The sequence below is a fragment of the Channa argus genome, chromosome 18 (genome assembly GCF_033026475.1).
Source record: "Channa argus isolate prfri chromosome 18, Channa argus male v1.0, whole genome shotgun sequence".
Lineage (NCBI taxonomy): Eukaryota > Metazoa > Chordata > Actinopteri > Anabantiformes > Channidae > Channa > Channa argus.
Genome location: NC_090214.1, coordinates 12,101,914 through 12,127,500, shown reverse-complemented (window position 1 = coordinate 12,127,500; position 25,587 = coordinate 12,101,914). Strand labels below are relative to the sequence as shown.

Here is a 25,587-nt window from a genome sequence, read left to right as displayed (position 1 = left end):
AGTATGGAAGTGCCTTGGGCCACTGTCAACGCTCAGCCCTATGGGACAGGACTGAGAGGTTGCAGGGCAGGGCGCTGACCCCTGGCGACCCCACGAAAGAGTCAGCTTGTGCTCGTCTATGATACATGGATAAACTCACACACATGCTCACAAAAATGCATGCACAAATGTGCTTTGGTGTCAGTTTTTGAATTTATGTTAACACACTTATTTCCGAATATATATGTTTGTGCGTGTGTGTTAGGCATAACATAATGACCATCTGTTATATTTAATGCAATCCAATACAGTAGCTCTGCCATGAATTCTACTTTTACAAAAGTTATAATTTCTAATTTTTCAGGTTGAAACCGTCAGAAAGGTGACAATTCTACAAGGTTTTATTATTGAGGTCAAATTGGGTAATGGAGTTGTACTGGAGTGCATGACACGGTGCTAACATAGATATTGAAACTATTTCTGTCGATTTTGTTTATTTGTATTGACTAAAAAAGCAATGAAATCTGTACAATAGATTTCAAACTCAACAAATACACACATCATCCTCTGTATGACGCTAATTTTATGTAATAAAACATTTTATGTAATAAACCATTTGCTAAACTTTTTTTGTACAATAAATATATATTCAGCAATGCTAATTTAACTATGGATTCAAACTACTGATAAAGGTCACTGTCAGAAAATGCAGCATTGTCTCTCATTTATTAAGACTAACAACTTGTCTCTGGACATTAGGTTTACTGAAAATCACTGACATTAGACAAACAGGTGATCTGATCTTTTTGCTTGAGAAATTGGCACAGATTCGTCCCTATTAAGAGAAAATGCAAAAGTGTGTGATTTTAATCTGGACAACACATCTGCATCAGTAGAAATAAACAAATACTGAGAACAGTTATGGATTTGGGACGAATAACTGCAAGTAAAAAAAAAAAGAAATAAATCACCAGAAATAAAATAATCTGTGGAAGATTTCCTACTTCTCATTTGGTGCCCAAAATATCTTCTTGAACAACTTTACAGAAATGAAGCTAATAATTCACAAACACCATCTGTCATCTTTCTAAAGGGTGGAGATAATCAGGGAGACAGGAAAAGAAGACTATTATATGTTGTGTGAGGGAACAAGTTATCGAGTGGACACTGGCTTGACAAGCAGCTGTGCTGCAAATGCTATATGATATAAGATATAATTTATTCAAAGACATTTTTGTAATCAAATCTTAAAGTTAAATGTATTTGTCTGTCAGGTTAGCAGACCTGCAGAAAAAAGCCTGCATGTAAGTCAATAGTAAATATTAAAATAACATTCACATATGTGAAACATAAAGACATTATCCCCCATATGCAACAAAATCCCTCAGTTGCGCACATCCTACATTTGCAAATACACAAAGGGGAAGAAGCCAAATCCTTTGAATTACTGAAAACAAAGTCACACACCTCAAACCAATTCTGTAACCGCTTTACAATGTGTGCAAATGGCCAAAACAACAAAAAAAAGGACATTTCCTCTTCCTCCACTTTCTACCCTTATTCCCTTTCTCTTTATTCCTTCTGGCCTTTTCCACAGGGACAAAAAATGGCAGTGAGATTAAAGGAATTTATTTGTGTGCAATAAATTAATTCATGAAGTTTCTTCTCCTTTGTAAAAATCATCCGGAGCACAGGCCTCTCATTGCTCTCTTTGAGTGTGGGGTGATAGATTCAACAAATACCTATGTTTGATTGTTCTCAGCATTAAATTCATCACCATTTCCCCTTCTCAGACGACCACTGCGGTGGTTATAGAAAACCAAGCGGGAATTTTTTCTGGAAAGACCGGGCAGGTTCTGTTTAATATGTTGGAGAGGAAGAGAAATTACACTGAAGTTTCACATCAAGCGCGGACGGCCCAGTTCAAAGCAAAGTGATGAGTGGAAGGGTTTGTGTGTGTAGGTGTGTGCGTGTGTTGAAAATGGCAAATTGTGAAATAACATTTTATAAAATGTGGTGGGGTGCTTAAACACGCACATGTACACAGTCATCCCACATCTTAAATGAAGGTGCAAAACAAGCATTACAGTAAATTTTATCTTTCAGCATGCTAATGTGGACTAATATGGAGAAATATTATATACCCACACACAAACACACCCACACCAAATTGCCTCCTCATTTTGGCATATGCTGGTAGTTGTTGTTAGGTTCGCTGTGCCTTCTCATGCTGCCCCTAATGAATGAATGGAAAACAATGGAAAGGCCTCCAGAGAGCTGGTAATGGATAGGCATCATTAAAGACCAATTACCTCTGGATACTGACGACTCACCTCTGTGTGGGACATGGGTAAAGTCGGGCATGGTAGGGTAGTGTGTGTGTGTGTGTGTGTGTGTGTGTGTGTGTGTGTGTGTGTGTGTGTGTGTGTGTGTGTGTGTGTGTGTGTGTGTGTGTGTTCTGCAGACAGAGCCCCTGGGAAATAAACTCAGAGTGAGTGAGGATTTTTTAATTTGGGTGATACTGATACATTTTTGGGTTTAAATGATGTTTTGTGACCCTGGTACAAAGGAGAACAACAAGATGAACCATGGTTTTCTGTGTCACAAACGGTGACAAAAGGTGAAGGCAGATATTTGCAAAAACTGTTGTAGCGGCAAGGCATTATCTGAATGCCACTGATGTGTACAAAAGCTTTTATTACCTTTGAATTCTTGCTTTGCTTTCGGTTGTTAAGCTTTTACCTCTTCCACCCATGGCTTAATGTGCTGCTGCACTTTAGTATCTCTACATATTTTAGATGGATTCACAGCAAATTTCCCAATATTCAGGCCACTAGATCAGTGTTTTCTGAAGAATCTGTCTGATGGTTTGATTTAAGAGCAAATACGTGCAGAACAAATGGCATTATGTACACACTGTACACAATACTGCTATTTAGATGCACGTGCTTAGTCTATTGTACCCGAATGTTTGCTTCTACCTTGTTGATTTTTAAAGATTACTGTAATCATATCTTTTTAGATTGTCTCTGATGGACAAACTGTATACTACTTTATACTAAGTTATGCATGTGTGTTTGTCATGACTGTGATGAGAAACTCAGGAAATTATTCAAACTGCATGTATAATTGTTCACATCAAAAAGTTAAGCTAAAAGCTAAGTTGCTAAAATTTTTCATCTCATAATAACAGGAAAAGATAAGCAAAAAAAAGATGAACAAAGCACCAGAACTCAACAGACAGCAGAGAAAGACACAACTGTCTTAGGGCAAGGTTGCATAAAAAGCACATTGTATTTTTCAGACCACTAAGATATCTGTCTAAAATGAAAATCTCTTTCTGGTGCTCTTATTGTAGATGATAAAACACCATACAAAGGAAAATAGGGAGAGAAAAAGGAGTGAAAAAAGAAAAAAATAATCCATTCCTTCCTAACCTGGGGGTAAAATGAGGTCATTTCCTATTCTGTGTCAACTCACATGCACACATCCATATCTCACTGCATGCAGACACAAAGTTTAGGTTCTTGTTGCTATCTTTCAACCCAGAACAAAGGGTTCCCGGAGTGATCAATCAATTAGCATCTATGACACAGTTGGAGAGAGGGAGGCAGGTAAGGTTTCATTTACACACAGTGATGTGGGTTTGGACTTCTGGCCTGGCTCACTTTTTCTTGTGCGAGCACAGTCTGTCTATCTGTCTGTGCTCTGGATTATTTTTATAAAGCTTTTAGTTACTGTGTGCTTGTCTGTATGAGACAAACAAACACCAGTAGGGAGAGACGGCACTCGTGTGTGTACCGTGATTGTCTTACCTCAGGGAAGCTGCTCATGTTGACCATAATAAGCTGAGGTGATTTCATTGAGATCTGACCCAGCTGGTTGAGAGGAAACTTTCCATCTTGGGTCATCACCACAATGTGATCAAGAGCTCCTGAACAAATACAGATAAACAGAAAGTTTTATTTTATTAATTTTATTCTTGCCACATGCAATGCAGGCGCATCACTTTGGGCATCTATACACCTGCAGCCTAGTTATATCTGCCAATGTCAAGCATTTGTAAACTGTAGCAATAAATGTGTATTTGTATTTAACTTTCTTTTTCTCAATTGAGGCAGTTTTATTTTGGGTTATTATAAAAATTTCAGGGATGTCTATTGTTTCAAATGTTCTGTTATCTTACTTTTATTGTTGTTTCTGATAATAAAGTTTATCTTTATGTAGTTATTGTTTTATTCTCAGGGATCCATGTTGATACCAGCTCCAAAAATCCCATATCTGTCAGGTTGTGGTGAATATTTATGCATCCATATGGGCTTAATCTAAAAGAAAACATATAGTCCATCACTCCGTCAGACAGAAAAACAAACAGACAGAAGAACAGATGAATGTGCACCATAAGTTACAATTTGTACGAGTAGCTGAAAAAACATAAAGACCACTGTCGGGCTGTTAAGAGTTTTCATGATTTAGTGTCTTCCCTATCTATCAAAACTGAGCGAAGTACAGTAAAGGTAATTTTGCCAACATGAGCTGACTTCTGATTCTCTCTGGATCCCTCACTTTACCTCTCCTGTTTCTCCCTCACTCCATCCATCCATCCACCCTTCTGCCCCCGTCCCTCTCCTCCATCTGGCTAACCTCACACGCAGTTGTTTCCTTCTTCTCCGCCTCTGCCTTACATCACTTGCTCCCTGCTTACCCGGTGGGGGCTGTGCTGCTAGTGGGGGTGAGTGTACTTGTGTGTGGACAAGGAGGGTGGGGGGTGAAGGGGAGGTGAGCCAATGGTGTAATTTTCTCTATATGATCAATTTATCATAGGATTTCAAAGGCAGAAAAAAAAACACTCTAGATGTATCAGTCTGAGATTAGAGACAGGAAAAGAAATTGATGTGATGAAATAGATGCTATTATTTAAAGGCTGCACACTAGCTTAATCACTGACATATTCTGTCTCCTTTTTTTGACTTCTAAAACTGCCTGTGTCGTACTTTTCACAGTGCGTTTCTGTTTGTATGAACAGAAGTCCTGTTCATATCTGTGACTTTCTGCCTGTCCATTTTTGTTACTTGACAGTGAGCACCTACACATCTGCTAGTACTTTAGGAGGGCAGACAGTTATTTCTTAAAAAAAACAAACATGCAAGGTGGGAAGGGGGTACGTAGTGTTGAAAAGCAGGCGAAAAAGGACAGATGCCAATATATTTGTCAAATGCCAAATGCAAATGCAAAAAAATACTTTAAAATCAAAATATTATGTAATAATTAAAAATAAAGCTACAGCATGAAACAAGAAATAAGCTCCATAACGTATCTTAATGTGAAGAGATGCCCTTTAAAGCCTCTTGTGACCCTCATTGACTTATAGAATTGTAGAGATATTCGCTTGAGCAAGGCTTGTTCTAAAAAGTCCCCAATCAAAAAAAAATGTGATTCTGGTGAGCTTCCCAAACTGGGGCCACTGTGGCTCAGTAGGTGAAGCCGGATGTTTGCTTCGTGAGGCTGCACTACAGGCTAACATGTTTTATGGGTGTAAAATGCCAACATTTGCTAATTAGCACTATACAAAAAAGTACTGCTGAAGATGATGGGCATGCCATTAGTTTTGTCAAATGATTCCTGCTAAACATCAACTTGTCAACAGTGTCAGTGTGAGCATGGTTTAGCTCAAAGCTGCTTAAGTAGTGAAAAACTTGATTTTTGCTACTACCAACATCTTCTCATGATCACAGTTGTTCTTGTGGGTTTCTTCCCAAGCTCTTTTTAAAAACTGTTTTATGACTAAGATTTAAAATGATAAAACTCCAGTAGCTCTTAGTCAACTTAGAACATCTTTAGGTCCAGGCAAGGTGTTCAAAAAAACTTATTCAGGCACTGCAGCTGTTGTTATTGTTGTTGTCCAAAGCCTCAATTCACTCAGTCGAATAGTTTCCATGGAAACAGACATTTGGGCCACATTACTCATTTGTGATTAACCACAATACGGTGGTCATATCACTAATTCTTTCTCTTTATGACTTTTTCCTCCACATCTGCTACACACAAACACACACATATAGTCTGCTTTTATGACAACACACAATAGTACATACAGTCCACACACACATACATTCTCAAAAGCTTAATGAGAGCCATATGAGGTTCATGAAACAAACACGTACCCACACACACAAACACACACTCGGACAACTGACGTCATTTCATTCCACCATCTCATCTCTCCTGTCAGCCCTAAGTCCTGCTGCCTCCCTGGATTACTGTGCAGCTGGACAGAAGGGAGGAGGGGGGTGGACCTGAAGAGAGCAGGGATACACAGATGGAGGGACCAAGCAGGGTGGATGACAGAATGGAGAGATCGGGGGGAGAATGGTGTAAGCAAAAGAGAAAAAAAAAAAACAGAAGAGATGAATGTAGTGAAGTAGGCATCTCTCAAAATCCTTGCCTAGATTGAAAAAATGTTTTCCAATAGTTAAATTTAATTCACAAGTATGCAACAGAGATTGTAATAATCATGAGCGAGCATATGAAGCTTAGAATAGTTATAAAAAATAAAAGAGAACAGTAAATAAAGGGATAGAGAACGGAGACAAAAACTATTGAATCATGAATGGAAAAAGAAAGTAAGAGATTAGACTGACAGATGGATGAAACTCAGTCAAACTGCTGAAGGAAGACACTAAAGGGTTAATCACTAAAACCAAGGCTCTCCCTCTCTTGTCTGCATACTATGGAAAAGTAAGAGAAAAAACTACACAGCAAGCAAATCAAATGTCACAGAAAGTGAAATTTCATCTGAGGAGGAAACACAGGAGAAACTCAAGACACTTTCAGTTTGAAGCCTGATTCCAGCAGCAGCCTCCTCCCTTGGGAGCCTCCATTATACACCCCACCTCTGACTCCCCTGAGCTCAGCTCCCATTTGTTAGAACACATAGGCTAGGGGTCATGACTTGGATGTAGTTGGGGAAACAGAGGTCAAACTGGGGTCAAGGTAAGGTCACAGTAAGGCTTTCTTCACTGTCATCCTTTGGGCGCTTTGTCAGGAAGATGCAAACACAGAGGAAGATTTAGGCCAGATTTAGATATCTGCCTTTTGATAAAACAACAGCTGTGTGTGGAGGTGTGTTATTTCATTGGTCAGTGAGACAACACAGTGGTTTTAATAGTCACACACAAGATTTTACAACAGTGAAAAGTTGTCATAGAGACAACTGTTTGATCTTTTGTTGTAAATAGCTGAAATGTGGACTCACGTTCCAAAATAATCCACCAGCATCGAGGGCTTGCTTATAAGCTTATAGGCGACTGACAAATGCAGTGCATCACGCTGTAGAAGACATTGAACCAGATCCAAATTTTTTTTCTGCACGACTCTGCATGGTTGAGGCAGAGCTTGCTGTGGTGCTGGTCCCAGGTGCACTTCCCCCATTTCACTGAATGTGAAGTACTGTGTTTTTTTCATGCATATTTAAAAGCCTGTTTGCACACAGCCTGACAAAATTACTTGTGAACTACAAGTATGCAGTACGGTGTTAAATTAGTAAGCCTCATGTGAATAGCAAATGCACAAATTATGTATGTGGTTTTTGTTTTTATAATTCCAAATTTAAAGTATACTTCAATAATATGCAGGGTTTCTAAGATGTGTGATGACTGCTGTGTGGCCAGAATAAGAAAACATTAAGTTAGGGCGGTGGAACAAACAGTTTGTAAAGTAAAGAACAGAAGTGAGGGAGCACATTTGATAAGATATTAGTATAAAACATTTGTGGAAAATTGTATTAGGACATTAGTGTACCTCTAAAGTAAACATTTAATCATTCTGGTTGGACTGCAGTCATGCAAGAGACCACTGACATTCCTCCAAAAACAAAACTTGCAAATGTATAGTAAATAGATAATAGTCACTGTAAGAGTTAACGCAGAATAAGAAACAGTGTGAATTAAATTTAACCAGTTGCATAATAAACTGTCACTGTCACATTAATAAGTTGTATCTATATGTTGTATATTATTCTCTTAACTCATTTGTTCTGTTTGTCTAGCATGTTTTTCTACCAACAATTTGGAAATATTTATCCAAGCAACTAAATAAAACCCTAACATTTTTGAGTATACTGTACAGTCTCTGTCTTTATTATACTCCCATTTATTTCAAATCAGTGTTAAGTGAAATGATTATCAAACTCTTATGGACATTTTTTAACTGTATGTTACGTTTTTGTGTAATTTATGTCTTCTAAACAGTGACTTGGCTTGTTTTGTCTTCTAGGTAACTGAACACCAGGAAAAGATAAAAAATGTTGATGTGGGCCGACATCAGTGGACAAGAAACATGATGAGTCCATGAAAAAAAACTAAAAGCCCAAAATGAGCGGAATACCTGCTGAAGTTCGGATGCTGAGGTTGCGTGTAAACTCGTCTTTGAGGGCATTAAATACGGCGGTCATGTCCTCCTTCACTTCATCCAGACTGATGATGTCTTCCACCAGACTCGTATTAATATTCACCTTAGCTGACTGGCCCTTTGCCTTGGCTGGGAAATTGGAGGGAAAGAACCAAAGGGCTGAGAGAAAAATCTAGACTCATATGTAAGACAAATGGGATCTAATCAAATCACACACATTTATGCCAACAGAACTGCAGGTTGTACACATGTGAACGCCAAGCTCTGATCTCCTCACTGACCTTTTGCTTTCTTGGTGGCGTAGAGCCTAGTGCCTGCATAAGGGTAGCAGGTGGTATTGGGGCACAATATTGGTGCACTGACCCTCGAAGTGGCCACAAGTGGAGACCTGAGCTGTCGCACCAGGGACTGACACAGCAGAGGTCGCAGCAGACTCAGGTGGTTCAAAGCCATTACTGATTGAGAGTTTGTGTACAGTATAAATGTAGCTAATGGAAAAAGAGAAACAAAGTTTGGAGTAGCCCAATCACATTAGACTTCATAGAATCATCAGTTATTCAAAGCTGAAATCAGTAGTAAAACCAGTTGTAATATTTAACAAAATGAAGTAATAACTCCTATCCACCAGTAGGAGGTAGGCCTTCATCTTTTATTAATAACCTATCAGAATACCAAAGTGTTTTCTTAACTCTACACCGGTAGGGATATTTTGTGACAAAAATGATCAAAACAAACAACAGTGCTAAAGGTAAATGCTATATTTATTTTATTGTACTGCCAGAGAAACAGCATCTCTGTGCAATCTATAGGTAGATAACATCTTCTATAAAAGGTCTTCTGGGCTAATCCATCCATCCATCTAAAACACTTATCATGTTAAGCATTGCAGAAGTGCTAGAGCTAATCCCAGCAGTCACCGGGCAAAAAGCGGGCCTGGGAGGGGAGAAGGGGAGCATGTGGATGTGGTGAAGTAGGAAAGGATGTATTATTGGGTTTGCACGCAATCAGTTAATGAATTTTTTACTACAAAATGTATGACACTAATTAGTGTTTAGTTGTATGCTATTTGAATTAACATTTACACTTCTGTACTTGAAGATATATAAAACTGTGATAAATGATAGGGGATGCTGGCACCATCTTGTGATCTATATGTGGTCTGTTTACCTGAGCTTGCTACAGTGGTCAGAATGTGTTACCCGCATATATGCGGTTTGACTAAATCATTGATTAAATCATTCAAATTTGATGGAGATGGGAAGAGATGAAGAAGAAGGAAGGAGAGTTCGAATGGTGAAACTTGCAATAAGAAGCAACTGGATTTGGAAAAAACTAATAATCATAAATAGGCCTACATCAACATTTGTCCAGCAGCTCAGTGCAAGCTCTGCCAATTTGAGTCATACTTGCAAAGGTAAAGCAGCACTTCTCTACAAACATGGTGGCAGAGAACATTAAAACACAGACTTAAACTCACCAACAGAAATGGATGGTTCTTGAGTCCTCTAACAGCTTGTATGGCATGAAGTCACTATCACACTTCTTTATATAGTGTCTGCCCAGAGAATAAAGTTGGAAATTAGCTATTAGCTAATTCAGAATAAGAAATTAGAAATAGGTTATTGCTAACTAGGCAATTCACATACTAGGAGTTGAAAATGAATGAAATCTAATACAACGCAGCTCTTCTCATTGCATGAGATAACGATTTCCTATTTTTTATAATATGTGAGGAATTGGTGATTAGTCCCTGCCACCTTTTCTTAAAGACAGAAAGGATGTATCTATTGATCAACCAACTGATCATTGGTTTTGTGGCTTTAATGCTTGGATCACAGACTATACCTCTAACAGAATTTTTCTCACAATACAAAGTACAAATCCAATCTCACATCACTGCTGTTGTAGAACTTCCTGCTACATTACATGCACTTAGTTAGTCACTCACAGCCACACCACTCAACCCACACACAGTTTTCTGGCATTCCTGAAGGGAAACCTCCCTTTTAAAAACATAACAATATGAGACCAGCCACATCTACTCTATGGACAAACCACCCCCCACAATGACAACTGACTTTTCACTGTTAACTCTGTGAACTTTAATGCACACACAAGCATAGACACACAAACTCTAAGATACCGTATCTAACACAAACACACAGTAAAGGCTGGTTTTCACAGTCAGTTGATGTGAACACCTCACAGTTCACTGCAGCCTGAATGACATCTTCTTTTGTTTGATGTGTATGTATTTATAACATGTAGCTGTAAGAAAAAAAAATACTTTATGGCTGCATAAAAAAAGCCTGATCACAAAAAGAGTAGTTTCCCAAATCCAATCCATCCATACAATTTCTGAAAAACTTATTTGTGCAATAGCAGTTGTTATTGCTTTTGGCAAAATGTCAACCAAAATGGAATAAAAACAAAAAGCTAAAAATCTTTCTTCTTCTATTGAGAGAAAAAAATGTCACTATAATATAATACATTTTTAAGCATTTACTTTTTTGCCAGAAATCAATAGATTTGGAATGTGGAATCAAAGCATATCAGAATAATCGTTAAATAATCTATAATACACAACTGTACATTTCCTTGATGCCCTAATCTTGGTGTCCTCAGTTGTAGCTACAACCATAATGCCATTAGTCCAACACTAACTCCAGATAGAAACCAAAATCCAAACCTATTCCAATTGAAATATTTAGGCTAGACTGTGGACCACCAACAATAACAATAATAATCAACGCCATGACAGACATCTGTGGCCGGCAGATTTCCTGACCTGATGATATGATATGGTGCACTATGACAGAAGAGATAAGCACAGATGTGGGACGGTGACAGATTTCTTTAGAGGGAAAGTCAAGCAGAAAAAGTGAAGCACAGGTGTTTAGTGGGATACTGTGGTCTTATATCCTGTAGATTTAACACACAGCAGCAGCTGCAGACAGGCCTCTTACTTCTTCCAGTGGCAGAAGCCAGCTGGTGAGCCCGCATGATTTCTCCTTTCTATACTTTTCAGTTTGAGCAGAAAATAAGACGGTAGAATATCTCACAATTTGTCATGGTAAAACAAAAACTCTGGCTGCAACTATATCAGTTAGAGGTTTTAAGAGTACTTTGCACCATAAACACTGTACTGTAAATATCAATAATTATTTCAGTTAATATATGGGACGTTTAAAAAATGAATTCAGTAAGGCAAATGGTACAATGTTTATTCAGCTATTCGACGTTAAAAAAGGTTTCTGTTGAGGCAGATACATCGTTGTTATGAAAATAAATACAGAATAGACTATTAAATATGCGATTTAAAAAATATATAGATGATAAGTCCAGCGTGGTGAAGGTCAATCTGTGTAATGGGACGGTAATGCAACATTTCTATTCCTCCTACGTATACAATTGGCAATAACTACTACCTACGGTTGCTAAACATAGTACTACTGTTGGGTTCAGCAACAAGTAAGCTTATGACGTCCTCAGATTTTAAATAATCGCAAAAACATACTTACTTCAAAGTCTTGAGAGGAACACGTTTGCTACAGGGAGAAATGTTGGCGAACAGACACATTTGACATCTTTGTCGTCATCATCATGAGCCGATGTTTGGTGATCTCCGGTGTGCGTTTAATTCTATTTGTCGGTCGTGCCGAACGAGCGGGGTTGCTGTCTGAAGAAACACTATAGAATTACTCACACAGTCATAGCGGGTGATGTCCGTTTCAAACCAAGCGCCTCCGCTAGACTTGGCAAGAATTTACAACATCAACCTGCGCCTTTGTTGTTAGACAGTAGCAGGTAACTGTTTTTCATCCGAGCTAGCTAACTTAGTCGTTATTTACAGAGGTAGAAAATAAACATTGTTTGAAATGATTAGTCTTACGTTTTGACGTAACCGAATTATCCCGAAAGTGGGATTGGTAGCAAGTTAAGTCGAAGAAGTCAGTCGCTATCAAAGAGGAAGTTTGGCAGTACGAGGAGGTAAGTTGATACTCTTAAGCTAACCTTGCTAACTGCTAGCAATCTCGTGTAAAACGGTCTGTTAACCATTTAGAGGATAGATTTATTTAATTGTAACTGAACATCTAACCACCTGGGCTACCAGTATAAGTCTGACCTTAAACGGGCGGAACGATCCTAACTAGCTAGTTAACGCTACCAAGGCAGTTGATCAGCCTGATATGTTAGCAAGGCTCTCGTTAGCTAGTAGCAAGCCATCATTACGTATTACTTAGTTTAGGGTTTTGACGTGTTTGTCTGAAGCTGTGACTTAAAATAACTAATTCAATATGATTTTCTTATTCTGTCGAAAAGTTACTTGTTTTAACTGTAAATGAAATAAAATTGACGTTTGTGTCTTGTTTCTCAGACATTTGATTCCCCATCCTATCCCCAGGCTTAACGCGCGTCTACTGTTATGTAACTATGTATGTGGGACAACAAAAATTACATTTATAAACACATTGTTTAATGTTTTTGCTAGGACATAATATGTTGGATAAACCCCACACAATGTTCTCCTAGCAAATACCTCTGTCTGTTTGAAATGAGAAATGATTATAACTTATATATATTGAGATGCCGTAGAATAAATGAAGAATTGCTTTTCATTTTTCACTGTGTAATCACTTAACACTGTATTTAGGCTTAAATGCTTGACCTGTGTATGGTCCTGCCTTTAAAAAAACTTAGTAAGATTCCCTGCACAGTCCGGAGAATTTAATGTTTTTATGGGATTTAACAACAGTGTATTAGATCTTTTGTAATCACTTACATTTCAAAAGACTTCTGATCCGTCATGTAAGTCACAAAGATAATAAATATCTTTTGTTACCATCTAAAGCAGTACTTTCTACTTCCAGCTACTTACTCTTTTGAATTGTGTAATAGCATGAGAATTTCTTAATTCCACATACTGAAATGTTACCTTATCTCTATCCCTTTTTTGTAAATATATATATATATTTTGTTTTTTCTGTTTCGGCAATCCCCAGAGTACACATGTCGTCGGCAGCAGAGACGGTGGAAAATGCCTCGATCATTTCAGAGAGTGTGGCCCATGATGGAAACCGCTTGTGGATAGGCAACATCGATCCTAAAATCACAGAGTTAGTACATCTAGTACTTTTGAAGAGTACTTTTGCTCTTCATTTATCCAGCTTTTACAGTGTGACTGCTCTTGATTGGGTCTATCATTTAACAAAAGTAAACATCGTAACAATCACACAATTGTTGGTTCAAAGAGATTGCAAAGTAATTCAAAATGCTTAATTTAAAATGTAAAACAAATCTATAATGACCAAAATTGTGCAAATCGTCACACCAACATATGAATCAGGTAGCTGAACGAAGAAAAATGTTGCTGTTTTAATTTAGCAGCCACAAACGTTTTATTTAAGGTTGTCATTGTTATGAACCTGAAGCAGTGCTTTCTAACTTGACTTGCTCTGCCTCATAGAGAGGCAATACATTGTGTGTGCATATATCATTGACTGTGTGTGTGTGTGTGTGTGTGTGTGTGTGTGTGTGTGTGTGTGTGTGTGTGTGTGTGTGTGTGTTGTTGGCTGAGATTAAGCAGACAGGGCTGGATGTGTGAAAGAGAGGCAGCGAGGCGTGGAGACCTGCTCTACTAAGGAGCAGCCATCATTCCTCACTCACCTGCCCTGTTTGTTCTCTCTGTGTCAACCCAGAGCTGAATGCATGTGTCTGAAAGTGTGTAATGTGTGTATAGAATGGTGTTTAAGTACACAGTTGAAGTTTAGCTGGCATATGGTAGAGGTGCAAGCTTCAACACACTAGGGAGTCTGCGTTCATTAGTGCGTCTTGCTTTACACATCATATATACATGCAAAAAATCTTTATTGCATTTCTGTGAAAAAGTGTATGCAGCATCTGAATGTGCAAAACTCCAAATGTAAGAACGTAAAGCACCCTTATGTACAATGTGATGGAGTGAAGGGTAGCTTTTGGGGGTGAGGGGTGTATATCTGTGCCTTTGGGGGCTGCTGGAGATTGTATGGGCTACAGCTCTGGGGGGTGTCTAGACAGACGTTTCCTTCCCCTGGACCTGCTCTGCTCTACTTCTCCATAAATAGCCCACTACTTCACAGTTTAGAGGGAAAACAAGAGAAATGCCCATGGCCCCTGTTGCTGATTGGGAAGATTAATTAGGTCCTGGATAGTATATGCAGTACTTCTCTGTTTGCCCCAGGAAGCCAAGATGAAGACAGATGTAGACCTGAATTTTAGGTGCAATTAATTGTGATATTATATTTCTTTGAGAGGCATGGGTTCAGACTTTTAGTCATTTGGAAGCACCATTTATTAATTTTATTATTTAACTTTACTGAATGTAGTTGTTTTACATACGAAGTTGTAAATTAATGTTGTCTTTATTCTCATTTGCTGATCAGTGTATTCATCATAACCCATTATTATACTGTAAAATAATTATGATTTCAAAAGAACACAACAGTTTCTGATAGATTCGGGTTCTCTAGAAGCTTTGATGTCTTTAAATTCAGGGTTGATTGATGTAAATCTGTCAGGGAATCTCACTAAATATACTTATAATATCCAGTCAGATCTTTCATCTTTCCTTCTGTCTGTGTCACAGAGCAAAGTCACAGCAGGTGTAACTGCAACTTTCATCACATATTCATGCTTCTGTTTTTTTTTTGCTACACAAAAAAGGAATTTCTCAATAGTTAGTAATCCATCAACTTCTTTTCTTGTTTTCTCACTGGTTTTCCTGTGTCATTTTAAGTTGTGTATCTGGAAATTGTCATGATATTTAAGCAAACAGCCATCATCCTACTCAAATGGCAAGGACTAACTACACTATATTGCCAAAAGTATTTGCTCACCTGCCTTTAGACCCATATGAACTTTAGTGACATCCGATTCTTAATCCATAGGGTTTAATATGACGTCGGCCCACCCTTTGCAGGTATAACAGCTTCAACTCTGCTGGGAAGCCTTTCCACTAGGTTTAGGAGTGTGTTTATGAAATACATAATAGACAGTACTCGCAGTCTTCGCTCTAATTCATCCCAAATGCATTCTATCGGGTTGAGGTCAGAACTCTGTCCAGGCCAGTCAAGTTCTTCCACACCAAACTAACTCATCCATGTCTTTATGGACCTTGCTTTGTGCACCTGAATTCATTTATTTGGATGGGTGAGCGAATACTTTTGGCAATATAGTGTATCTGCAAGTTAGGTCAGAAAAGTCAGAAAATCACCCCCTTCCTTAGTGCTCTACCCCTGTAACTTTTCTCTTTTCTGACCTGCTTTTTTCTGAAACATATCTTTTGTCCTGTCTTTTTGGACTTGACCCCCCCTTCCTTCCTTCCTCTTTGCTTCCAAGCTCTTGTATCTCTCCTACCTGGCTTCTCACCTCCTCTCTTCTTTTGGCTTTTCCTCCTCTTCCTCCACCTTTCACCTTGGCATCAACATCCACTCTCTGAACTTTACTCTTTCCTCAACCCCCCACTCCTCCTCTTCCTCCGGTGGTTTTTACAGCCCCCAGGAGGAGCAGTCCATTGTGGTTCACCTCAGCAGCATCCAAAAACGTTCTTAGTGTCTGCCATGTAACCTCTTTCACATTTATATACACGCACAAACATGCCATATATGTTTCTTAATATATAGCATTATTAGAAGATAATATGTAATGGTTAAAGTGTTTTGGATTTGCATGGGTTTGCAGTACACATGGGTTTGCAGTACACATTGTTTAAGAGTAAAGAAATGTCTTACAAGAAATATTATTATCTTAATTTGAATAGAGGTTTTCCTGTGTAAATTAGCCTAATGGGGAAGACCTACCTTCACATGGAAACCTTGCAGGGTGTTGTCTGGGAAAAGCAGAAATTCTGTTTGGCCTAGACCCCTCCAGGGAGTCGTAGAGGGGTGGAAGACATTACACCCTCTCTGTCCCACATGAGCCCCATTTACATAAACACACGCATTCACAATAACATTATACATCCATGCTTGTGTTAACAAATACACAAACTGCTGCAGGATTAAAAATAGCAGGCAAGTAAACAAAAAAAGGCTGATGCATTAGGTCAGTTATACAGAACATCTGAGTTCATTCTGGGGTCCGGATAGTAACACAAAGTAATGGCACTACAATAAAAATACAGACTAGTCTTGTTGATTTATTTTAATTAAAATTCCTATATATTAACTCTGCAATTTAGATTTTGTCTTATTGTTAGTGCTTTGAGTCTTTGTTTAGGCTAATTTATCTCTCTTTCACAAAGGGCATATCATGACCTAATGTATCGCTTCAATAAAACAAAGTGATAGATGGAGCAGTGAATAGCCCTACAGAACACATGCTGGTAGACCTGAGAAGTCAGGGGGCTCCTAGGCCAGAGGCTTTGCATGTATGTGTTAGGTGAGTTGTTGATATTTCAAGGGTATAAGTCATAGGGTTCAGTAAAATGATGCAAAGTGACCAGTAAATGAAAAAGGGATACAATCAGCACAGACAATAGAAAAACGAACACAAACTGAAAACATAATCACATTTCAAGTTAAAGTTATATAATGTTTGTAGTTAGTTTGTGCTTCTTTCAATCTTGGAGCCTTGGATTGGGAGCCTTTACTTGTTTGTGACCAGGGGCCAATTTTCTCAAGATCTGACTATGGGCAGAGTCATGTTAATTTTATTAGTAATATGCATGTCTCCAGTGAAAAAGGCCTATTACTAGATGCATTGAAAACATTAAATACCAACATCAAATAGCGTATATCCATTTTGTTGTTTTACCGCGTGGAACAGCAAGGCTTAGTCTTTCAATTTTTCATTCAAGAACATAATGAGATACCTCAATGGTGTTTTCAATCTATCAAAAAGATGCTAAGGCCTAAAAATACTGCTCATAAACAATGTAATTCACCTGCTGCTCAGCATGATTTGGAAACATTTATTTAGCACCGTTTTATTTTTTTACAGTAATACAGTGTTAGTTATTGTATTTAGTTATTGTATTTATTTTTTCCCATGGCAGCATAGTTGTCAGCTATACACACACACACCTAGAAAACACTGCATATCTCTTCAATGGCCACACATCTATGTGCATCCACAAAGTCAGTGGATGTTGTTTGTACAGAGTTTGTGCTCAGCGGGGATTTGAGGCTTCCTCTGTTTTATTCCCTTATTGTCCTGCTACTGTATCCTCAGCATTGTCTCAATAAAAGATTTACTGTCACTGGCCTGCCACACTAGCTGGCCTGCTGCTAAAAAGGTGTTAGGAAGAGAAACCTGTCAATCTCATTATCCTACTTAACAGATTCACAGATATTAAGGTGGCAAATACAGCGTGGAACAGATCCATATGGCTATTTAACAGAGTAGGCTTTCTGTATATTGTGCATGTTGGTGATAATAGATCAGTTTTGCAAAATATATATTAAAATTTAAAAAAATATTATCTATACATTTTACATCATTTGACTTTGTCCTGTCTTGTGTTTTCTTGTTTTCTTACAATGTTTCTAGTCTTTCATGTTATTTCTGTGTTGGCAGGTACCACCTGGTAAAGTTATTAGAAAAGTTTGGCAAAGTGAAACAATTTGACTTCCTGTTTCATAAGTCTGGGCCTTTAGAGGGACAGCCACGGGGCTACTGCTTTGTCAACTTCAGCACCAGAGAGGTACATGCAAGATTAAGTTTATTATTCATTTGGGATTTTGAATTATACTATTTCATTTGTGCTACAGTATGTAATTTTTGTAAACTTTGATGCATAACCTGCTAAGCTTTCTGGTTATACTTTTATTACGTGTTTATTATACCTTGTACTTGTAAACTAATTATGTAAAACAATATTCCATTGATCGATGACAGTATTTTTACATTGGTGTGTCAAATAACAGGTTTATCTCCAACTTAAACTTAAACTTAAAAATCTACTTAACATCCACCTTTATAGCCGAATTTAGTTTAATCAAAGAAGGAGGGCAGTGATGCCTCCTGTACTCAAATGGCAAATCAAACTTTGAGTTGTCTTCAAGCAATCAGGACCTGATTGGACTGAAGTGGAAGATATTAAAAAAAAAAAAAAAACGATGTAAAGGGAGTCCGCTCAGCTTCAGTAGGCTGTATTTGTTTTGGATTGAGTCAGGGGATCAAGATAAGCATCTCGTTTCACAGCTAGTCTCTATCAGTGGGATATGAAGCCCTCCCAAATGGATTATTTGGAGGAAGTGTATGTTTATATTACACGTTCACACACACTTAGGCACTCACACACATGGATAAAGTACTTCATTAAATATAATTTAGCATCAAAACCACTTAAGCATTTGATTAAACAAAAGTACATTTTCTCACACTGTCTCTCAAACACACATCACACTCGAACACACATAAGTTGTGGCACATCATTATCTATTATTGTTTCTGTCATCTCTCTATTGTTAGATCTAATGATTTAATCACCCAAATGCAATCATTTTGAATGACAATTGCCTAAAAAAAGCTGTTCTTTTTTCTCTCTGTGTTTTCTGTTCCTCTATTTTAAAATGTCTGCAGGAGGCAGAAAGAGCAATCCAGTGTTTAAATGGGAAGTTAGCTTTGTCGAAGAAGTTGGTTGTGCGCTGGGCGCATGCACAGGTAAGGGTAAGTATCAATTTATGACATTTATGACACTGTGCTTGTGGCTGTAGCAGTTATTTCCCTTCCAAAATATTTTTAAAATGAAGGACATTTTAACTTTAGCACTGGCAAACTGTTATACGATGCTGTTGTTTTTTACATTTTCACATTACTACTGCAGTAGTCAGTGTAGAGAGAGCAGTGAGATCTATGTACAACCTATGCCTGCCTCTTAACAATAGACAACTTACTGGCAATGGGTAAAGGGATATCCTGTATAGAGACGAATCACACCCTACACACACACACAAACACATAGTAGAGGAAGGTCAAGGTCAACTCTGCTGCCTCTAAGACAACATGTTGGATAAATGTGCTCACAGTGAGATCAAGTAAAAATTGTATCTGTGGTTATTAATGCTGGTATACAACTTTAGCTGTGTCCAAAATATTTCATAAGTATTAATTATTCTCATATTATGTCCAATTGTCAGTGTACGCTCTCAAACTTTACCTTAGTTCATTTATTTTAAGAGTATAGTGAGTTTACCTTGAATGTTAATATACAAATTATTTAACATTCAACCAGTTTTTATTGGAAGTTATTGGCTTCTCTATCTGTGCTTTAGTCTTTGCAAGTGAAGCATACTGAAAGTAGTTTTGGGGCTCAATGCAAAAAAATTTGAATAGTGTGGTCACTCAGTGGCCACATTATTATAAACAGGTACATACCAGACACCAATTCACCCTGGGAGAAAATGATTCTTTGTGCTCTCTTAGTTCTTTGGTTAGCTGCCTGTGAGTGACAGGACTTTGATTAGAAAAAAGCCACTGTTGCAGTAAGACCTGCACAGACTACTGCAGTGGAAACTATTCTACATGTATATCACTGTTGACCAACTTCCAGTTGGTCAGTAGACAGCAATGCTGTCTGGGTGTACAAGCATGTTACCTTGGAAAATCCCTCCTGGTTTCTGTGCTTTCATCTTCTCTGTTAAATTTGCTTTGAATTTTCAGCTAACCTGAAAGAGTTACATACCAGACAGTTTCAGCTTCAATCTTTTGGTGAACTAAAGGATCCATGACAGATAGGGGGCATGGTTAAGTATGATATTGCTACCACATGAGGCAGGTATGAGCAACGCTCCACCACAGGAATTTGTTTCTTCTCCATCATCCCCAGTAGCTCCACCCAGCCAGCTGTCAAACTGCCCACTGTGGAGTAGCCTTTCTTGTCACTGTCCCAGCTGATAAAGATGAGTATCAAGATGCAGAAGTTCATAACCTGCTTTACCAAACTAGAGACTAATGTATCAATCAGAATTACTCTCACATATGCTGTGCCTGTTCTGCATTGCGAGGAATAGACCCTTAGAGGTATACAAATAATTGTACCAAAGGTGGTCATAAATTCAGAATCTCTTCCTGTTAGGACCAAAAATTGTTCAAAAACCTTTGATACAGGAATCAATACCAACACCTTCATTCCAATATCGGTTTCTGTACGATGATTTATGGATTCCAATTTTATAAAATTGCTTTTAATAAAAAGCAATTACTCTGCACATGATGCTGCAGATCAAATTTGTTTGTTTTACAGCATTTTTTTGCACTTCTAATATTGCACAATCTAAATAGTTAACAACATAAAACAAACATGTTTACCACAACTTTAAGTTCTTCTAACATTATATCTATGAATAAATATGTACAAAAGCTGGAATAAAACTTCCCATTGATCTTGAATCCTGAAATTACCAGATGACTGATGTGCTTTCTGAACCACTGCTGCTCCAACCAAAGATGTTCAAATAAAAAGGAACAAATATACAAATCGTTTCCAGCACAAAATTAACAGTTGCAATTCTTTATAAAGTGCTTTAGATAAAGGCACAGTATAAGCAGAGCATTTCAGATCCTTTCTGTCGCATACCTGGTGCACGTGGTTGCAATGTCTGGGCATTTCCTGAACAATTGTTTGATCCATACCGACTTTCACAACCCACTGAAACTAGTTTTGTGTTCCAGTGTTTTGGTCAGTGACAGATCTGCGTAAGAGCTGCGTCCTTGAATGTTGAATGATGTGGCCTGTAATCCTGCTACTTTCACAAGTTTTCACAGTGTAATCTAATCTTTACTGGACCAGTACAATTGGAATAATTTTCCACCGTCTGAGCCAAATCAGGCCCACATGAATATGATTTATTTTATTTTTTTTGACATCTACTTTCACTAATTCCAAGCCAGAAATGACATGCCAGGATGTGTGAGTCAGAGACAGTTGATAATATAGTCATTGTCAAATTTCCAGGCTGACATCTTGACTTTATTACAATGCTATGAAAGAGAGGGAGTCACGTTGATGAACGTTAAAATACTCTGTTCAGCCCAACTCTTTACAAACAGCCATTCTTTCCAAATCTTTCATTTCAACAGTTTAACAATTGCGTCTTATTATATTACTATATTGTTTTATACTTATCAGTGTACAATTTATCCACTTCGTTTTCTATGTATGTTCAGGGCTTAGACTGATTAAATGATGGTCAACAAACTGATTATTGGATAGATTAAATTCTGAGAAATAATATTTTAAACACCTATTTTGACCCTTGACTGTGAGACGTCTATATGCATTCCAAATACATGCCTTTAGGAATAGGTGGAAGGGAAGGGTCCAGTCTGGTGAAGTAGTCATTGTTTTAGGCCTATTCTTGGATATATGGTTATTTCTTGAAACAATATGGGTCATTGTGTACCAAATATGCTTGTGTATGTATGTAACTTCATTTAACTTGATTTAGTGCCAATTCCACCATCTGCAACATTGCTGCAAATAGCTGCTGCTGCACCATGCACTGGAGTTTCTCATACTCGTCATGTGACCATTGTCTCGATTTTGTCTCCTTCTTTTTTTTTTCTCCACAGGTTTGAAGAATTCTGTTTTGGCTGGTGGAGATGTTTGGAAGGTGGTTTTGAAAGGAATGAGTACAGATGTTGGTTGTTGCCCGTCAGCTGCTCTCATTTTATCCTCCCCCATCCTTTAGAGTGTGGCTGTGAGCTGGACACAATTCCCCACTTGGTTACAGTCTGTGTGACCAGACCATAAAAAAGTCAATGCTGCAGTTTAATAATTTTCATATTTGTGGGAGTAAGCTGGAGTTGGCTCTCTGGAGGACTGCTGTCAGTATTTATTTTGAGGTCTGATTGTGTCTGCATGTCTGGTTGACATTATTTGTTTTTATTCTCTGTTGGCTTCTCTTTCTCTACTGCTCTTATTAAGACATACTAAAATACAGGTGTCATCACACTCAAAAACCCATGTGACACTATACTACATGATGTTTTTTCACAAGCTTTGGTACAGAGAAGCAAGTGATAAACAATTTGTGTCGCATTTTCTTGCAGGAATGGAAATTCCTAAGCTTTTAGAACATTTTAGATGCAACTTGTGTGAGCTGTTCTCTGCATATTTGCCATATAGACACACTCTACAATAACGTTACATGCAAGGTACTAAATTTAAACAGGACAGCCTGTTATCTGTAGTGTTTCCCACTGACTGGCTTCTTCCATTTACCTTGTACATTGTGTGAATATCCACATACTTGAGGGTCCTTTCTTGCTCTACCTGTTATTTTACCCTTGTTGTCTCTCTCCACCTGTCTTCTGTCTGTCCATCCATCTCTCTCTGGGTCTTTTGTTTTGCCACTTTTATTGCCTGCAGAGGTTTGAAGGTTTCCGTAATGACAAGACTATGCCTCCAAGTCTGGAACCATCATGCAGTGCAGCAGGAGAAGGGCCAGTAGCAACGAACCACCTCAGGTTGGTACTGAACGCACACAGATTCATGGTCCTTTTTTATGCAAGCCTAAATGTTTAATTCGATATTCACACACACATCATGCAGTGATTTGCAAGGTGTATAGATGTAATAGAATAACCTATGTTTGATATTTTCACACAGTATTGGCACTTTTAATGTGTATTGCTTGCACCTCTCGCTACTTTGAGGAAAGATTGTCGCCATTTGAATAATTAATGTCTGTCCCCATGTGGTCAGAAGACATGTCGTAAAAAGTAATGATTTAACTCTCTAACCAGAATACCATAATTCAAGTTGAGTTCACCTAAGTGCAATTGTACTAAAGCATTGGTTTAAAAAACAAAAAAACATCTGGGTAAGAGTGTTGACGTTCTGTCAAGGCAAATTTTAATGAAAGTGGCCATAAATGCAACCCTGCATTTGCATGGGGACACCAGTCAGCACTGTGGACGGAGCACTGTAAAGTTAGGAGCAGGCCTCTTGTGGTCACAGTGTCAACTCTTACCGTAAGAATCCAGTGTGTAACAAGTTCTCTGGGTTTTCCTCTGGAAAGGCTGCACACTTTGATTCTAGTGTAAACTTTAAAACCACTATCTGCACACAGCACAAGAGAGGAAATGTAACCACTGTTTTCTCCCCGTTTTTCCCTGATGCCCACACTAGATGTTCTCTCTTGAACCTCTCACAGACACTCTCTCATTTGCACCGTCATTTTTCTTCTCTCGTTTGCTCCTTCAACTTCTCTTCTACTGTTTAAATACAGGTTTCTTCTGTTTTTCATGCGAAACAACTGGTAATCTCTTGCTTGTGCACTTTCTTCTCTGCATTCCTCTTTCCTAAAGCGTAAAGCTGCTAAAACCTCCTTTTATTGTCCCCTTCAGCCACAACCATCACTCTGTTAGTCACTTTCAATATCTGATATTTCCCCCTCACATCTCCTCTCTCTCTCCTTTTTTCCTTCTTGTAGTACGAGTGCTAAGATCCGTGCCATTGAGGCCAAGCTCCAGATGATGGAGGAGAATCCAGATGATGAGTACTCGGGCCCATCGGCCTATGTTTACAACAAACCGCCAGAGAGGAAACGCTGGGAGCCCTACTCTAAATCACACCACAATAACCAGAGCAGGCCCTTCCGCAAGTTTAGGAGATGACCCCATCCTTCTGTTCATTCTGGAGATCCCCACCACCACCACACCTCAGCCCCCACTGTACACCAACACAAACAGACTTTACACTAGATACAATACAGACTGTACACATCCTATCTGGGAATAAAAGATTGTTGAAGTTGTTCAAAATGCTTTTAGAACCTGGACTTTTTTGTAGTAATTACAGCAATCATCATCATGTACTTAAAGTGTTTCTAGTTATTTGGGGTTAATTGTGCAGCTGAAAGTCACTTGATGCACAATTAAAAAAAAAAGTCCCTATGGAGTCTAAATGCTGATGCTCATATTATTTTTAATGTTTTTACTTCCACATCACGTTATTTAAATTATTTTTTTAAGGCCCTCACTTTAATATTCGTTCATAAAGTTTCTTTGTCACCTTCAAATAGTTTGCTTTTTTCTCATTGGATCCATTTTTTTTAATTAATACAGTCAACTTTTGTGGTATGTAGATTCTTGGTATTTCCCTTGCAAGTCTTTTTTTCTTTACTTTGTATTAAAATAATATATTACACACATGTTCTGTTAATTTATGACATTTTCTAGATTGTTCTTAAAATACACCATGCTGTTCAGTGTTGATAACATTTACATACTTTCAGTTCAATCACTTGGTCATATACTAACACTGGTTAGTAGGACTTTTGTCAACTAACTAACAGAACAAATTAAAGTTTAAGCAGATCAAAGTCCTCCAGAAAAGTAAAATATAGAATTTCTGAAATATGCTGTTTTCGAAGACCACATTACCTTATATGTCAAACCTGGTCATTTTAGTTATATAACCTTCCATAAGGTTTTGAGGCCCAGTTTTCTTCCTTTATCAGACTTGTTAGATATGAAGTGTTTTGTTTTCCTTTGTGCATTGCCCAAGAATATTTAAGTCGTACATTGACCTAGATAACTTTGCAGCAGGGAGGAACATTAAGAGACCAGTTGTCTAATAAGTGGCTATAAGATGAAACGAAAGAGCCTAATTTCATTCGAGCCAAACAAATAAATCCTACCTCTCGGCATCACTCAGCCTTTGTAAAATGCATTTGTTGCATTATCCCTCACCCAATCACCTGAATGATGTGTGTGTATTTATCTGTTTTCAATAAAATGGATATTTGTTCATTCTTATTTTAATTGATTAGATATTTCCTTCACTTTATCCTGCAGTGCAGTAAGACTTCTTGCTTTAGGTCTGGATTGTTTATATACGGTAATTCCTGATCATGGCCAGTCCTTCATGTCCTGTAATTATCAGGCTTCGCCCTCCAGAAATGATTCCGCGAGGTTTTGTTAGGGTTTTGTTTCATGTTCTTCATCTATACTCTTTTTATGAATTTAAAGAATTTTTTTTCGTCACAATTGTTTTTCGTTTGTTTAATAGGCTTTCTAAGCCATCCTGTCAAAATAATATACTGTCCTCTGTAGATTTAAAAAAACCTTTATCACTAACGTTTTGAAATCTCTCAATCTTTGCTTTCATCATACTTTTTGATTATTATTATTTTTTTTTATTTTTTTTTTTTGGTGCTGCTAATTGTAAATATGCTGCTGTTAAATGTGTGTTTGTCGAACCTCTGGCGC

At 38.0% G+C, this 25,587-nt stretch overlaps 2 protein-coding genes across 7 annotated transcripts in view; one reads left to right on the top strand and one right to left on the bottom strand.

Annotated features, from left to right (window-relative positions):
- mrrf (mitochondrial ribosome recycling factor) overlaps nt 1–12,060 on the bottom strand; it is a 17,426-nt gene extending 5,366 nt beyond the window's left edge. Inside the window, exons 1-5 of one of the 4 annotated variants that reach the window (XM_067483280.1) lie at nt 11,910–12,060; nt 9,870–9,943; nt 8,670–8,876; nt 8,365–8,517; nt 3,795–3,913 (exon numbers count right to left, since the gene is read on the bottom strand). In XM_067483280.1, coding sequence (XP_067339381.1) covers nt 3,795–3,913; nt 8,365–8,517; nt 8,670–8,876; nt 9,870–9,943; nt 11,910–11,968 — 612 coding nt within the window. In that variant the 5' untranslated portion in view covers nt 11,969–12,060. Of the gene's footprint in view, nt 1–3,794; nt 3,914–8,364; nt 8,518–8,669; nt 8,877–9,865; nt 9,944–11,909 lie in introns of all 4 variants that reach the window. The other 3 variants (XM_067483279.1, XM_067483281.1, XM_067483282.1) reach the window with 3 other exon arrangements.
- Nucleotides 12,061–12,184: 124 nt separating this feature from the next.
- Nucleotides 12,185–25,134, top strand: rbm18 (RNA binding motif protein 18). 3 transcript variants are annotated; one of them, XM_067483284.1, is made up of 7 exons: nt 12,185–12,378; nt 12,767–12,824; nt 13,392–13,505; nt 17,944–18,070; nt 18,952–19,038; nt 22,742–22,839; nt 23,808–25,134. In XM_067483284.1, the coding sequence occupies exons 3-7, from the start codon at nt 13,399–13,401 to the stop codon at nt 23,989–23,991; spliced, it is 603 nt and encodes a 200-aa protein (XP_067339385.1). In that variant the 5' UTR covers nt 12,185–12,378; nt 12,767–12,824; nt 13,392–13,398; the 3' UTR covers nt 23,992–25,134. The 3 variants fall into 3 exon arrangements, with proteins under 3 accessions (XP_067339385.1, XP_067339386.1, XP_067339384.1); XM_067483285.1 differs by lacking the exon at nt 12,767–12,824 and having other exon boundaries at nt 12,187–12,378; nt 18,952–19,032; XM_067483283.1 differs by lacking the exon at nt 12,767–12,824 and having other exon boundaries at nt 12,187–12,378.
- Nucleotides 25,135–25,587: the final 453 nt, after the last annotated feature.

What these genes read in the sequence shown, in the direction of transcription:
- rbm18 (XM_067483284.1), top strand. Translation starts at nt 13,399, where the DNA reads ATGTCGTCGGCAGCAGAGACGGTGGAAAATGCCTCGATCATTTCAGAG. An exon ending in ATCGATCCTAAAATCACAGA is followed by an intron (nt 13,506 to 17,943) that starts GTTAGTACATCT and finishes CTGTGTTGGCAG; the next exon opens with GTACCACCTGGTAAAGTTAT. An exon ending in GTAGCAACGAACCACCTCAG is followed by an intron (nt 22,840 to 23,807) that starts GTTGGTACTGAA and finishes TCCTTCTTGTAG; the next exon opens with TACGAGTGCTAAGATCCGTG.